Here is a 16,512-nt window from a genome sequence, read left to right as displayed (position 1 = left end):
TCTGCATCAGTTGCTGTCACTCCAGGACTGACGTCAGGTCGTTAGTGGTATAAAATCGGGCAGCTGATGTCATTACATCAGTTTTTCTTGCCCCAACTGTCAGGAGCCCCCAAATAGGGAGCTAGGTTATGGTGGAAGAACACCACCAGTAGAAATTAAATAGCAAGCATTCCCTCGAAGGAGAGAGGAAGAGACAGAGAGAGAGAGAGACAGAGAGACAAATGGGATGAAGGGGGGAACCAGGACTGCAACAGTGAATACACTCGAACATCTACATTTATGGTAAGTGTACATAACTGTACTATGTTCTTCATGTTTCACTGTTGCAGTCATCATATTTGGGTTGATTCCAAAAGCTGAAGAAAAGGGTGGAGGCAGTCAAGAAGACTGGGGGCTGGCTAGGATGCCCTGCAAGATTGCGGTGGCAAAGCCTGCCCTGGATTTGGAGAAGATAGGCAGGTGGTAATGCTTGGTGAAGGTATAAACAGAAGTCCATGTTGCAGCCTCCAGGATGTCCCTCTGAGAAAAGCTGCAGAGGTGGAGGTTGCCCTGGTGGAATGTGTCCTGATCCCCTTTGAGGGCGGTTTCCCATGCTGTTGGTAGCAGAAATGGATGCAGTGTGCTAACCATTTGAAGATTGTTTGTTTGGATATGGCCTTGCCCTCTGCCCATGCTGTGAAGCTGAGTAGCAATTGGCCAATTTTTCTAAAAGATTTAGTCCTATCCTGATAGAATCTGAGCTGTCTGTGCACATCTAGAGAGTGCAGAATCCTTTCCCCCTTGTTTTGTGGGTTAGGGAAAAAGGTGGGAAAATGAATGGATTGGTTGAGAGCCACACTGGACATAATTTTAAGCAGGAAGGATGGGTTAGTCCTGAGGGAGACCCTGTCAGCATGGAAAATGATGAAGGGCTCTACAGCCATGAGTGGTTGTAGCTCAGAAACTCTTCTAGCTGAAGTGATGGCCAGGAACAAGGCTGTTTTCCAAGAGAGGAATGTTAACTCTGCTGAAGCTGCAGGTTCAAAGGGGGGTAGGGTGAGCTTCTCCAACACAAAGTTAAGGTCACAAGCTGGGGTAGGAGCTCTTCTGGGTGGCCTTAAGTTGTTAGCCCCTCTCAGGAACTGTTTGATGAGAGGGTGTGAGAAGAGAGGTGGCTCTGTGCCGTAATGAGCAGAGATGGCAGAGGCATGAATTTTAATAGAGGAGAAGGATAGACCCCTGTGTAGTAGGTCTGCTAGGTAATCCAGGATGAGAGGTAGGGAGGGCTGTGCTGCTTTGGTTCCCTTAGCCTGGATCCAGACACAAAAGCTTTTCCACTTGTCAGCATAGGATTTCCTAGTTCTGGGGCATCTAGCCTCACGTATAACATCTAGGACTTGTTTGCTCAGGCTGGCAGCTTGAGGAGAGGTCAGGGAATAAGCCAGGCTGCCAGGTCGGGGGTCTGCAATTGGGGATGCATGAATTCTTCATTTTTCTGGGTTAGAAGTGTTGGGATCTGAGGTAGGTGCCATGGTGGCAGGGGTGAGAGGCTGTGCAGCAGTGGGTACTAGTGCTGGCATGGCCAGTCTGGGGCAATCAGGATTGCCCTTGGTTTTTCCTCCCTTATTTTGAGCAGTACCCTTGGAATGAGTGATAGAGGGGGGAAATGCATAGACCGAGAGGTTTACTCACTGGAAGGATAGAGCATCCACTTTTGCAGGCCTTGCTGTGAGGTACCCTGGTGCAGAATTTGCTGAGCTAGTGATTGGAGTGGAAGGAAAAGAGATCCACCTTCAAAGTGCCCCATTTCTGGGTGAAGGTTCTGTGATCTAGCTGCCACTCGTGTGGGGCTAGCAGGTTTCTGCTTAAGTTGTCTGCCAGAGAGTTTAGGGAGCCTGGCAGGAATTGTGCTAGCAGGTGTAGTTGCATGGCTGAGGCCGTGTGCCAAAGGGGTCATGGCAAGCCTGCAGAGAGGATAAGAGTGAGTCCCTCCCTGCTTGTTGATATATCACATCACTGTGGTGTTGTCTGTTTTGACCAGTAGAGGCCCCGGGGAGAGAAAGGGTCTGAAAGCTGTCAGGGCATGCTGAACATCTAGCATCTCTATTTGATTGATGTATAGATGTATTTGATTTGAGCTCCAGTGGCCATGAATGCACCTGCCATCCAGGTGTGCACCCCAGGCATAGTCTGATGCATCTGTTGTGAGGGTCTGGGCAGCATGGGGTTGTGAGAAGGGAAGTCCCTTGTTGTGGTTGCATGCTGCTACCCACCAAAGAAAATCTTTCCTTAGACAAGGTATCATTGGTATGATAGTTTCCAGGTCTTGAGAGTGTTGACACCAAAGGCTTTTTAGGTACCACTGTAATTTCCTCATATGCAGTCTGGCATATGGAATGAGTAGAATGCAGGAGGTCATGAACCCTAGAGCTTGCAGGATTTTCCTTGCGGATAACTGGGTTCTGGTAGCTAGTTGAGAAAAGTAGCCTGTCAGGTAGGCTTGTTTTTCTGGAGTAAGGAATGCCATCTGGGATGCTGTGTCCAGGCTTGCTCCCAGGAATACAATTTTTTGTGTGGGTACTAGTTTTGATTTCTTTTCATTGATAGTATACCCCAGGGAGGTCAGTAGGTCCTTTACAAAGATCAGGTGCTGTAACAGCTTTTCCTGACTGTCTGCCTAAATCAAGCAATCGTCTAAGTAGGGGTAAATTTGAATATTTCTTTGTCTGCAAAAAGCAATCACAGGAGCCAGGCATTTTGTGAAAACTCTGGGAGCAGTAGATAAACCAAAATGAAGCGCAGAGAACTGAAAGTGCATAGATCCTGATGTGTAGGTAGGCCTATTTTAGGTCTAGGGTGGCTAACCAAGCATCCTTGGAAAGCAGAGGAAGATGCTGCTGGAGGGTGAGTATTTTGAATTTTGGTATCACCAGAAAGGTGTTTAGAATGTATAGATCGAGGATTAGGTGCCAGGTGCCCTCTTTTCTGGGTACCAGGAAGAGTCTGGAATAGAAACCTTGGCCTATCTGGTCTGCAGGAACATGCTGTATTGACCTCATGGAGAGCAGGGAAAGGACTTGATTTTTCGTGTCTGCCCACTGGTTTTTAGGAAGATCTGGGAACCCTTCTGTGGTTGGCGGAGTGTGGAAATAAAATTTGTATCCCTGGGACACTATGTTGAGGGCCCATCGGTCGTTGGTAATATAGGCCCAGTTGTTTACATGGAAGGAGGATTTTCCTCCCAGGGGCACAAGCAGGTGAGCAGAGGTAAGGGGTGGAGGTGTAAAGTCATTGTGAGTTCTAACCATAAGGTGGTGGCTTAGCACTCCCTGTCTTTGAAAAGGAGGAACTCCATTGCTTAGATCTCTGCATTCCCTGGGGCTGCTGTCTGGGGGCGTCTCCTTTTCCTGGGTCTTGGCTGAGCTGACCTGGAGGGGGCCAGAAAGGACCAGTGCTTGGAGGGGAAATGCCTACTGAACCTTGGAGGCTGGACCTGTAAAAAGTCTTTAACTGCCTGCATATATTTAGCTTTTTCTTCCATCTTTTTAAGACCTCTTCTGCCTTGTTGCCAAACAAATTGTCTTTGCTCAATGGTGCATCCAGTAATTTTGATTTGACATAGTCTGTCAGGTCTGTTCCTTAAGCCAAGTATGCCTTCTAAGGACAGAACCAGTGACTGCTGCCCTGCAAGATGCTTCTAGGGCATCAAAGCCACTTTGCAAGGTGTGCTTAGTAACTTGGCTTGCAGAATGCATAAGCTCTTGTAATTCTTTATTTTTTGCACAAGCAGGAAAGGAAGATATTTTTTGTTTGAAGAGTTCCAGGGTATGCTGATGATATTTCAGCATATGGAACTGACAATTTAGTGCTCTAATAGCAAGAGTAGCAGAGGTACCAATAGACGTCCACAAACCAAGAAAGCATTCAAATTAACTGGCAACTTAGGTTAGACGCATGTGTAGAACCTGGGTTAAATGAATCTTGTACCATTGCATGCATATTGAAACTAAGGAGTTTATACAGGTAACACTTGGAACTTAAACTTAGGATTACTATCAGGGGGTACTTGGTACTTGGGAGGTATCACTTTGTGTGTTAAGTGACAAAGTTAATAGGTGTGGTACCCAGAGGTAGAACCCATTCCTTAGCGGTCACTACTTAAACTACTTAGTGTAATGATTTTTCATGGTAGGCTGGTTGAGTTGTCACTAATGTTTACAAAAATCTCTTGTGCATGACATGACTACATTTGACACGGGGGTTAAGTACAAGAAACAGATCTTGAACTTTGCGTTTTAAAAAAATGTTGAGTAAGATCTTTTGAGTAACTAAATTCTACTTTTAAGAAACAAGAATGTAGGTACTAGCCACTTATTGAAATAGAATATGTAGCACGCAACTTGCTGAACTTATAGCACCTTTCCCTTTAAAACTGGCTGCTACAAAAAAGGTTGGTGTGAGCCTCTTTTTGACTTGGTTGTAACTAAGGAAGGAACTGTTTAAACTTTACTGGGGCACACACAGGTTGTCTGAAGAAGTTCGGGTATAACCCGAACAAAAAATGCTTTACATACTTTGTTTTGGTTTGTCTTTTGGGCTGACTAATTTTACAAGTCAAAGGATCGACTGATTGTTTTTAACTACTTTACGGACATTAAAATTTTAGGAGTTTCGGACATCCGTTACCTGGTCTGTTTGGTGTTTGAATGCTTTCTTGAAGAGTAGCAGAGGTGTATACTTTTTTACCCCATCTGTCTAAAGTTCGGGAATCCCTGTCTGAAGGGGTGGGATTCTTAGCTGAGGTTGCTTTAATTCCTTTAGGTCCTTGAGGGATGACCTCTAGGTCAGCAGTGGGATTTTTGAAAAGGAATTTGTGAGAGTCTGGGACTCTGTAGTACCTGTCAAGTTTCCTGGGAGCAAGAGGAAGGGTGTCAGGAGTCAGACTGGATTCCATAAAAACATCATCCACAACATCCAGAACAGGAGGAATGGCCAAAGGTCTGTGCTCTGGTAAATCAAAGAATTCCCTGAATCTCTTTTTTTACTGAGGATAGTCCTGACATTGCCATTGGAAATGTTCCCTTAAAGTATGAAGGGTTTCACCAAATAAAAATCCTCGGGTGAAGAGGCAGAAGGAATGGATTCCTCTGCATCAGAATCCTCATAAGCAGAGAGAGGTTGCATGTCTTCATATTCAGAAGCATCAAAGTCATCGTACTCCTGTTCAGATAAAACTACTGGGGACAAGTCTCTTTTTCTTTTGGAAGGGGTAGCCTGGCTTCCCCTAATAAGCATAATAAGGTCTTCCGCTATTTTAAGCATTTGAGGTTGAGGCAACGAAGCAGATGCCTGAGCTTGGGTCGTCATTTGTTTGTTGCGTAGTTCATACCCTGGGCCTTAGAAACTTGGTAGTTTTAGAAAGAACTGAAGACATGAAAGAAATCGTCAGTTTGTGTTGAGTATTGGTAGTGCGAAGTACTTCCTCGGAAGATGATGCCTGCTCAGCAGCTCCGGACCCATCCAAGGTAGAGACTTCCATGGGATCCTTAGTCAAAGAAAAGTCTTGTGGCATAGTGGACTCTGAAAGGGTCTCAGTAGCGGCCTGTGAATCCACAGAAGTGGGCATCAGGGACTGCAAAAGCTCCTCACTGAGGATCGGGGAACTGACGGCTAGCTTAATGGAAGTGTCATTGGCAGTTTTGGACTTGTGCGGTCTGTCTCTGTCTTTATCCTTAAGTTTTTCAGAAGATTGGTAGTTGGATGGCTTACCAAAGCCATATCTGAATTTGAGGACTGAGAGCAAAAATATCTAGCTACAATAAGGGCCCGATGATGTATAGTTCTGGCATTGAACAAAGCACAAAAGCGACAGCGAGGGATATCATGGTCTGGGCCTAAACAGGTGATGCAGTAAGAATAGAAATCTCGGTGTGGTATTTGCTTTCCACAGGCAAGACAGTTGTTAACTTTTTCTGACATCGGTTAGAGCAAGAAAAAAAGATCCCCAATGGGGTACTTAGCTTTAGAAGACTTCAACTTCATTTCAGAAATGAAAACTCAGGTAGCAGCTGACTGGCACTCATGCAAACTGCTTCTGCTTCGGGCTCCTCTGCAAGAAAGACTGATGTAATGGTGTTGGTTGCCTGATTTTATACCACTGACAACCTGACGTCAGTTCTGGAGCAACAGCAACTGACACAGAAATACTAAGCCTCTGGTATTTGGGCCAACTGAGGGCTACCCCCGGCAGGATAACCCAAATGTGATGACTACAACAGTAAAACATGAAGAACATCAAGTGTTTAAGGCCTAAGATCCTCTTTGTGAGGTACTTTTGCAGCTTCTCCAGTTGTTGCAGGTGTCTAGTGAGGTACATGCCAAATGGGGCATTGTACTCAATGACTGGCCTAATGAGGGAAGAGTAAAGGGAGACAATGACCTCTTTCTTCCTGGATGCAAAACCCTTAGTAATGAGATGTGCCACATAGAAGGACTTTCTGACCACAGTGACAATGTGGTGGTCAAAAGTGAGGTTGCTGTCAAACTGTGTTCACAGATCTCTTATAATGCCTTCTGTGTTCAGTGGACTACCATTGATGTGGTAATTCATGGGAACCGGGTTTTTCCCAAAGGGATGACAACACATTTTTTGGCATTGAGCTTAAGGCCATGGTTCTGACACCAGTCATTGGTCTCAGTGAGGCCTTTCTGTAGGACATCAACATCACTTGGGGAGTTAATAATGGCTCCCAACTTGCAATCGTCTGTGAACTTTGTCAGCCAGAGCCCCTTCGTGTTGGCCTGGACTTCAGAGAAGTAGATACCAAACAGGAGAGGACCCAGGAGTGGTCCCTGTGGGACTCCACTCATGACTGGTCATCAGTCTGACTTGGAGTCAGCTACTTTCACACTGTGGGTTCTATCTGTGAGCCAGTTTGCAACCCACCTAGTGATATAGGGGTTGATGACTAGCTTAGTGAGTTTTTCTGATTCCTGAGTGGAGAATGGTATCAAAGGCCTTGGCCAGATCAAGGTAGTCTGTATGAACCACCTTGCCTTCATCCACAACTCTGGTGACTGACTCAAAGAAGTCAACCAAGTTGAGCAGTCATGATCTACCCTTCACAAAACCAAACTGTGTGGGATCCAGAATTTGGAGATTCCCTATACCTTTGTTTATTAGGTATATGATGATGCATTGCATAGCTTTGCATATCAGATTTGTCAGGCTAATCGGCCAATAGTTCCCAGGGTCTGTAGTCACTCCTCCTTTGTAGATAAGGATGACTATAGCAATGTGCCATTTGGTAGGGACAAAGCCTGAGGTGAGGCTGTGATTGAACAGGGCACACAGGTGAAGTGCCAGTTCACTCTGTAGTTCATATAGAACACAGCCAGGGATACTGTCAGGTCCCATAGAAGCTGTATTTTTGGCCTTGGACAGTGCTGTTTTAACCTGTGCAGCAGTAATACTGGGTGCCTGGAAATCTACTGGTATTGTGATTGGTCCTTTGGGGGGGTGGAGAGGGGTAAAGTTGGCACTGAATCTGTCGGCCAGTATACTGGAAATATCTGTTGGTTCTGTATAGGCGGTACCATTCTGCAGCAGCTCAGAGCAAATCTGGGTATTGCCATAGAGATTCTTTACATAACTATAGAGGGCCTTGTGGTTGTCTTTTCTATCTGCTGTAATTCTGTTTTTATAGCTAGCTTTAGAGGATTTGATGAGGGATCTTAACTTTTTGTTGAGACTGATAAGGGAGTTTTTACCAGTCTTGGGACTTCACCTTATTCCGCATCAGTTTCCTCCTTCTGTTGTAGAGTTCATTTATGTCAGGGGACCACCAGATTGGCTTCCTTTTTTTGGAGGAGAGCATCTTGGTTCTATTGAGTATAGAAAGATCCATGCATTTGTGTACGTGTTCGTACAGTGCATTGGTGTATGATTCTGCGGTCATGCAACTATTCTCCATTTGCATGAGTGCTGTGAAGTTAGCCACCTCTGTTTTTAGGAGCCCAAAGTTAGCTTTGGAGAAAATTTACATGGTGGTTACCTTTGTGGGGGAGGGGGATGTGGATTTCCAAGGTGATTAGTTTGTGGTCAGATCTAACCAGGGAAGAGTTGACTATTGGTGTAGAGCAATGGTCACCCATGTTAGTAATGACCAGGTCAAGGATGTTGCTACCTCTAGTGGGGGTAAGAACGAGCTGGTCCAGGCCATTGGAATTAATGAATTCCAGGAAACGTTGGGCAAGTGTATTGATACATGAGTAGTTTTCCCAGTTAATGGAGGGATAGTTGAAGTCGCCCAGTATGAGAGTGTTAGGTTAGACCCTAATATTCTCCAGGGTGCTAAGTAAAGTGGGGTGTGAGTCTTGGGACATGGTTGGAGACATATAACAGGCTATGACCCGAATCTCTGTCTTACCCAATGTTAGCTGCGCCTGAAGTATTTCTGATGCATTATGTTGGGCTACCAGTCTGGAGGTGTGCATCCTTTATGAATATGGAAACACCATTGCCTTTGGAGCTTTAGTCCAAGTTCTGGGGCTGAAAGTTGTAGAATGAGTTATAGCCTGATAGTGCATGGGGTGCTTTCTGATGCCTTGAACCAGGTCTCTGTTACAACACAAATGTCGATGTTCTCCATTTTAAGGAGTGCTTCGAGTGAGTGCATTTTGAGATTTAGACTTCTAGCATTGAGCAGCATGACCCTCAGATTGCATTTGTGGTGATCAAAACATCAGATACATTTTGGAAGTATGTTTTCAGGTTCTACCCTGTTATTTCTTGCCAGAACCACCCATTGTTGCCATTTTTTGATTACCCATACATAGCAGGTGAGAATCTGGTACATACTATACCCTTAAAGAGAGATAGAGTCAGTCTCTGTATTCCCAGATTGTTTATAGTACATCAAGCTGCTAAGTCCAGAACTGACCTTCACTGGTATTACATCACTGCTACCCCACAAAGGATGATATTGCAGGCCACAACTATCTTCCTGCTGTTTGGTCTCAGGATTCTTTTTATTCTCCTTTTTTACAAATGGGCATTTTTTAGCATCATAGCCCTGGGATGTATCAAACATCTCAAAACTACTACTGTTTCTTATTCTCAATATGTCAGCTCTGTCTTATTAATATTTTGGGCTGTTGTGCGGTCTCTGGATCACAATGGAAAAATCATTTTCTCAGTTTTCACCTGGAGGTCCGCTAGATTCACCAGCATTGTTTCAGTGGTGGTGGGGGCTTTGTCTCTATTACCATCTAGCACTAAGGTCATCATTGTGATCTTCTGAAGATCTCCGGCATCTATTTATCTTGAGCTCGCAACACCACTGTCCCTACTTGAAACTTAGTCATTTCTTTAAGTCCAGAATCCTGGTTCATTTTCTCTCAGCAATTCAAGTTCTGCTGTACAATGTAAGTGTTATAGTGGCAGGCAAGATAGATTTGGCCTGGGTGCTCTCTAAAGCTTATTCATTCTGAATATAGGTATGCTATATTCCAGCAGTGGAAATAATTAAATTATATGACATACAAGTTGGGCACCCTTTTAATGATGCAAATTTTCCATTACTCTCTGATCATTAATTTGCCTGGCCATTTCTCCACTACCTCTTTTTAGCCCCATAAAGAATACCCAACATCTTTCCAGAGTCTTCTTCTATATACTGGAGGAGCCTAGATATGTAATGTAGAAGAACATGGAAGCACATTTTTCTGGCTGCTCTAGACTAACTATTAGGAAAGATTTCATTCAGATTGTGAACAATTTTTTAATCCCCCCCCCCACTAAAGACCTTGTTCTGTTCGATGCAGTCCTCTATATCCCCCCTTCTCCCAGTAATGACACTTGCTGGCAAATATAAAAAGACACCTCACATGAATGAAGTTTATCAAACCTCTCAATGCCATTTGGCACATGAATGTTGATCTGTTTTGGACCAGATGTACCATGATGAATCATGCACAGCTCTGACAGGGGAATCCTTATCAAACCCACCCTTATTGGCTTTCAAATGCAGGCCATGACCAACTGACATCCAACAGACCTGTCTGGAATTGCCCCATTATGAGTTAGTCTCTCTCAGGTATAGTAGAGTCTATCATCTTTCATACTGCCCTTTAGATTTCATATATTTGTCATAAATAATCATATATTTGTCTTAAATAATCTCTATTTTATACTTAGGCAGAGCTCTCTTTTATACCTTTCCTTTTCTTTTCATTCCTTACTCATTCTAAGAAAGGGGAGCTTTTATTTATTTATTTATTTATTTTGGCATGATATCTTGTACACAGCGTGTCTCTATGACTGTATATAACCATTCTTCCTTTTGGGAGTGTAATACCAAATTTTACAGATTTTTGTTATATATTTATAAGACTGAGCTTGTATTGACATCGAGTTCCTATCCCAATATAATCTAATGATTAAATATTACTAAATTGCATTCATGAGCATCCAAGTGTGGAATGCTCTTGTTTCTCTGATTCAATGTCGGAAAAATTTAAATAAAAAAAAAAAAAAACAGAAGGTGACAGAAAGAAAGAAAAGAGAGCAGCATCAAAGATAACCAAATATATCCAAAGGTAGGTTATGTCAAAAACTGTTTTGCTGTTTTCAATGCTTATTCTAAAGTGTCTCCCTTCATGAAACCAGGTAATACACTGAGACCTTCATTATATAAATGAAAATAGAGGCATTTACCTTATAAAGACTCGTGTTTCGATTCAGCACTTACATTTTACTTGCAATTCTTAGATTCAGGCTTAATGAATGACTACAGTGGCTGTTTGATTTGGGCCAGCAGAAGAATTGCCTGCTATTCTTGAGTACCACTTAACTGGACTTTCTCATTATAAAACTATCCATTGAGAACAACTTTGATACCATTCTTTGAGGTGAAATGTTCTTGATGACATAACCCTGGCCAATTATTGGCTATTGATTGATAAACAACCACTAGGAGGAGATGCTAAACAAGATCACTTGAATGCAAAGAAGTAAATTAACAGATATTTTTGCCAGATGATAGGTAGTCTGGGTTAAATGAATATAGTAATATTAAACGTTTAAAGCACATAGAACTTTAATATTATGGTTTTAGTTTGTTTTTGTTTTTTATTAAAAAATGTAATATCTGACAGTATTTACTAACATATTTTATTTATTAAGTTTTAGAGTGATTGTGTCATCTGACTAATCAGCATATCTCTCAACCTCTTAGCGCAAAAAATCTGAACAAAACATAAAATAATGAGGGACAAATATCCAAAAATAGGGACAGATTTTAAATATTGCTCTTACAAACTAAGAATGTTGCTAGAATAACAAGATTTGTGTTTGCATGCATTTTTCTGAAGGCTATGAATACTGAAACTCAAATGTTTGTAGTTCTTTAGTGGCTTCATTTCTCAGTGATTTGTCAGAAAACCACAGGTTTTATAAGAAATAGATCAAAAGTAAGAGGCAAACATCTGGACGTTTTGCAAAAATCTGAATTGTTGAGAGATATGCTAATAAACTGACTAATCACGTGACTTGGCACTCTTTAAATGAACTTTATAAAATATGGTTGACTTCTGATGAAGTTCTGACATATTAAACAATGAAACTGCTTACCTAGTCCAATATTTTTCTTATCTTTGTGTATAGTTTGATGCTTTTTAAATGTGTTTCCTGAGTAGCATCCCACTGTCTTACTGGAAACTGGAAGAAATATGTGCTGTTAGCTATTCAGATCTTATGCTAATTAGATTTCCAAATTTTCAGCTGGAAGTTCGTATTTTATATGGGCCCCTGTACCTATTTTTCATGTCTGCAGGTTGCAAGGTATGAACAGAGACCTTTTATTTCTGGACTTTAAGCAACAGATTTTTATTATACTGCTGAGCATCCTTTCTATCTGCATGTAGTTACTTTCTCTGACTGTATTAGTTCAGGATTTTTTTATCTGATTTTGCTACAGTTTTTTTTTTCAGTGTATTGTTGAAGAGCTATCTCCCCTGATGCATGATGGGGTTATATGCTTCTACTGGAGTTACTTATTTGGATAGATATGGTCGCTTTTCTAAATATGTGTACCATTTATTACCCTGTCATCTCCCCCCACCTCCCCCACCCCCACATACACCTGCTTTCTTCAGCTATCTTGGCTGATTTGGGCAAGCAGATTTTTCCTTTATTGTACACATGCTCCCATAATGCTAATACCTCCTTCTTGCTTTTGCTACCATTGTCAGATATTTACTACAAACCACCACCTGCTACTTAAATTATTATATAACTGACTGTTTTTCATACTAGATTTACTTATTATTACTCTCTTCAACTTATTAAAGTGCAGCACATTTAATGAATTATTTTTTCTTTGTTCTTTTAGCAATGCCTCCTCAATTTGCTTAGCTTTAATGAACAGTGTATTTCTCTGTTGTAAAATCATTTATTGTCAAGTAATTTTGTTTTTACTTCCTTTTTTATTCCTTGCTTTAATAAATAGATTTAGTTTCATATGTTTATATCAATGACCCTTTGCTAGCTTTTGACCCTTTAACCCTTTGGCCATTACAAATTTCCCCAGCAGAGACATGCAGCCTCACACAGGCACACATTTATATATGTGAGTGTGTGTGTGTGTGTGTGTGTGTGTGTGTGTGTGTGTGTGTGTGTGTGTGTGTGTGTGTGTGTGTGTGTGTGTGTGTGTGTGTATATATATATATATATATATATATATATATATATATATATATATATATACATATACACACGTCTGTGTGTATATATATATATATATATATATATATATATATATATATATATATATATATATCCACATGCCAATGGTTTAGCGCTGCACTTCTACAACCTTTAACTGTAGTACGGCCACCAGGGTTATCCTCTCGCAGCCTTCTAATGTCCTCTAGCAGTCCGATGCAGGACTCTCCATCTTTATTGGTCATCTTTCATCCGCCACTGACCAACCATTGACTTACCTTGTCTACTCCTCTATAGGACAGTTCAGCTTCCTTTTACCACCAATAACCAGCGATAGGTGTCAGCCAGTCACTAGCAATAACACGCCCTTGCCCCCCCCAGGGTAGGAAGAAAAGTGTGATTTGCATTTTTTACTGTTTTACCGTTAACACCAAATAAATGAATAAATGAATAATTAAAAACTGCCTTTAACCTAATGTATAAAAGTACCGATCATTACCATCTATACCATTCTCCTCCGAAGTTCCATTCACCTAATAAAGGAATGAAAGCACTAAGAAATAGTTCGGCCTCTTAGTGTGTTTATTGTCCAGTGATACGTTGCAGTAGATATGAAGTTCTTATCTCAATAAGTTACTTTCTTCAAGTTTTCTCCAGTCTCTCGGTCCCTCAAGCATATATATATATATATATATATATATATATATATATATATATATATATATACACACACACACACACATATATATATATATATATATATATATATATATATATATATATATATATATATATATATATATATATATATATATATATATATATATATATATATATATATATATATATATATATATATGCATATATAATCTATACATATATATATATATATATATATATATATATATATATATATATATATATATATATATATATATATATACCTATACCCATATATACACACACCCACACACACACACACACACATTCACAGAAACAGTCACACATACATCACATATGCATACAGATATGCACACACCACATGCATGCACACACACACACCACCCAAATACACACACACCAGTTGTGGTGGTTGATGCAGTGGTAACCTATTGTCAGGTGTGGAATTAGAACTGGTGGAACATTGCCATTTGAGAAAGGTCACTGCCAAAGCTGGTGACTGGGACCGTGAAGCCAGCTAATGATTTGTGCATTACAGCAATTTATTTCAAGTCTAGTTCTATGTCAGAAAACTGTTTGCAGAGAGTGAAAGAATTGTAAGTATCATGTTAGGAGGCTTAATAAACAAAACGTTCAGATAAATTATGGCCTAAGCTCCTTGAGCTCTGTTGCAAGCTAAATTCTCTGGAACCTTTTTGTACCACATAAAATGCAAATAACTTTAGCTAGCTCATTAGTATTTAAAGGTTAGCATTTAAAGGCAATTGCAATGTTAGGTTGAGTCAATTTACTGTTGAATATATGGCAGTAATTAGATAAAAGCAAAAAATCTCATTACCAGTTAACTATGCTCTTTATATTTCCAGTACATACTCTACCCTTGTTTCATTTATTCATCAAATGTTTCTATTCTCCCCTACTGCCTTTATTTGCATATGATTCTCTTTATTTCTTGTATTGCTAGAGTTGGCATAAATAACAAGCTTCTCATGAAAATACCTCATTTTCTGCATTCACACTGAACATCCTAAATTTTCTCAGTACATTGTTTCTGGAAACTGAATTTTTTGTGACCACAACATATTGTACACAATGTATTTTATATAATGGTGTATTACCTTAAAATATCTTATACATGGGTACATTAATATGGGTGGCAGCTGTTTTTTATTCCCCATTTTGCTATGGTGCTATTATTCTAACAAATGTCCTTCATATCAGGAATAAATTGCAGCATGCCTATTTGCAATGATATTTCAAGTGCTAGGAAGGGTGAATTGTTTTGCATTCTGCACAACTACCGCTACAGTGAAGAGTAACATTCCATCCTATTGTACACTACATTCTCTGACATGATGCGGAGAAATGATCATCTTTGCATTCTGTTGTCAGGCATGATTTGTAGAAATGGCATTTATGTGTTCTATTCTCAGCCATGAAGTATAGAAATGACCATATATGTATTCTATGTATCTAGCACACAAAAGAAATGTAATAATTTAATAACTCTGTGAGGTAAATAGACATATACTAAGCAAAACATTTATTTTCTCAGGATTTTGGTACAGATGATTACAACTACATCTGACAACAAAGAATCTCAAGACAATTCACTGAGATATAATTTAATGAAAAAAAAAAGCAGGATGAGCAAATGAGAAGGGTAAAGTCCTACAATCCATATGTAAGGGAACTATGCATCTTATCTCTTTCCCCCATACACATACATTAAGTCTAGACTGAGATACGTGCACCTTGGGAAAGCTATGTAATGCTTCATCCAGTGTAATCAACCACACACCACTACCATTTCACCAAGTGAAAGCTAGAAATTAATTTAGGTACAGACAGATTGTCTCAGTACAACATTAGACATTATTATCCACACACGTTTTGCATGCATTTATGAGGTTACCTGCAATGTGTTTTGGTTTTGAGTGGAGCATGGTGATGGATAATCAGAAGGCACATTAATTCCAGTCCCCTTATCAGGAGACATTTCCTTCCAGCTGTTAGCAAAAACTGCAATGTCATCAGTTGGTTCACCTGTAAACATTTCAAAACAGATAAAGGGCACAGAACATGAATAAAGTTCTGCAATGACTATATATAATTTTAAGATTTGTCTAATTATAGATTTCTTAACGCACCTTTTAACATTTAATTAAAAAGAAAACTAAAGAATATATATATTCATCAAAATGTTACCTCACTTTATGCAAACTGCTTACTGTGTAACTTTAAACCTGTAAATTATGATATAATAAGCTTAAAAATCATATCACTTTTATGTATATACCAAACAGGAGTTATACCTCATGTTTAAGAGCAGTGGCAAACTGGTAAAAACATGCAAATAATTAAGTTGTGTTCATTGTTTTGAGAAGCCCAAAATTAGTTAACTTTTTTAATGCTATGAGAAATTTTTAATGGCAAGTATTTAGAAGGGATGGATTTTATTTTCAATAAAAGATTAAAATCAAAGAATGTCAGCTGAAACTTCTTAATAGTCTAAATACTGTTGATCTTGCCTGAGTATGGAAGAAAAATTAATTTTGTAACAAGAAAAATGTTTTTTTTTTTTTGTAAAGAGACCAGACTTTTTTTAATATACCCCTTAAGTCCGAAATAACTTATAAACGTGTTGGCTGGTAATATCTGACCTTTCAATACTTGTATGCACAGATTTACATACTTCATGCTACATTTTGTACCTGCTGCTGTCTATCATTTCTTCTTTTTTCATCTAGACCCCTGTTTCCCCCTCAGGTTATTCCTACCCAACCAATAAGCCTGCCCACTTTCCTTCTGAGGGCTCAACTTACAGGTTTTTACTTACACTCAGCGGAGGGTATGGGCAGAGTATCAGGAGACCTACCACCATCCTCAGGGTCTGAGGATTTTTGCTGGCCTATGTCTCGCCCTTATATGCCAGACTCAAGCTATGAATGGCTGGACTTAGAAAACAATGGCATGTTCTGCCCCTGAGCCTTATGGGGAGTGCACTACCCATCTGTCCTGTCCCCCAGCCCAATGAACAACTTCTCTATGCCCAAGCTTCTGCTAGCATTCAACTGGAAAGATGTCAGCATGTTCCTCCTACCATCATCACTTTCCAGGGTTGGAAT

At 40.2% G+C, this 16,512-nt stretch overlaps 1 protein-coding gene across 2 annotated transcripts in view; it reads right to left on the bottom strand.

Moving 5' to 3' along the window:
* Positions 1 to 16,512, bottom strand: part of OTOG (otogelin) — a 2,079,396-nt gene that overhangs the window by 1,720,789 nt on the left and 342,095 nt on the right. For both annotated transcript variants that reach the window (XM_044082876.1, XM_044082877.1), the window contains exon 9: positions 15,300 to 15,430. In XM_044082876.1, coding sequence (XP_043938811.1) covers positions 15,300 to 15,430 — 131 coding nt within the window. The remainder of the gene's footprint in view (positions 1 to 15,299; positions 15,431 to 16,512) is intronic.

Source organism: Protopterus annectens, chromosome 9.part0 (assembly GCF_019279795.1).
Source record: "Protopterus annectens isolate FY-2018-M chromosome 9.part0, PAN1.0, whole genome shotgun sequence".
In the NCBI taxonomy this organism is placed as follows: domain Eukaryota; kingdom Metazoa; phylum Chordata; order Ceratodontiformes; family Protopteridae; genus Protopterus; species Protopterus annectens.
This window is presented reverse-complemented; position numbering and strand designations above follow the sequence as displayed.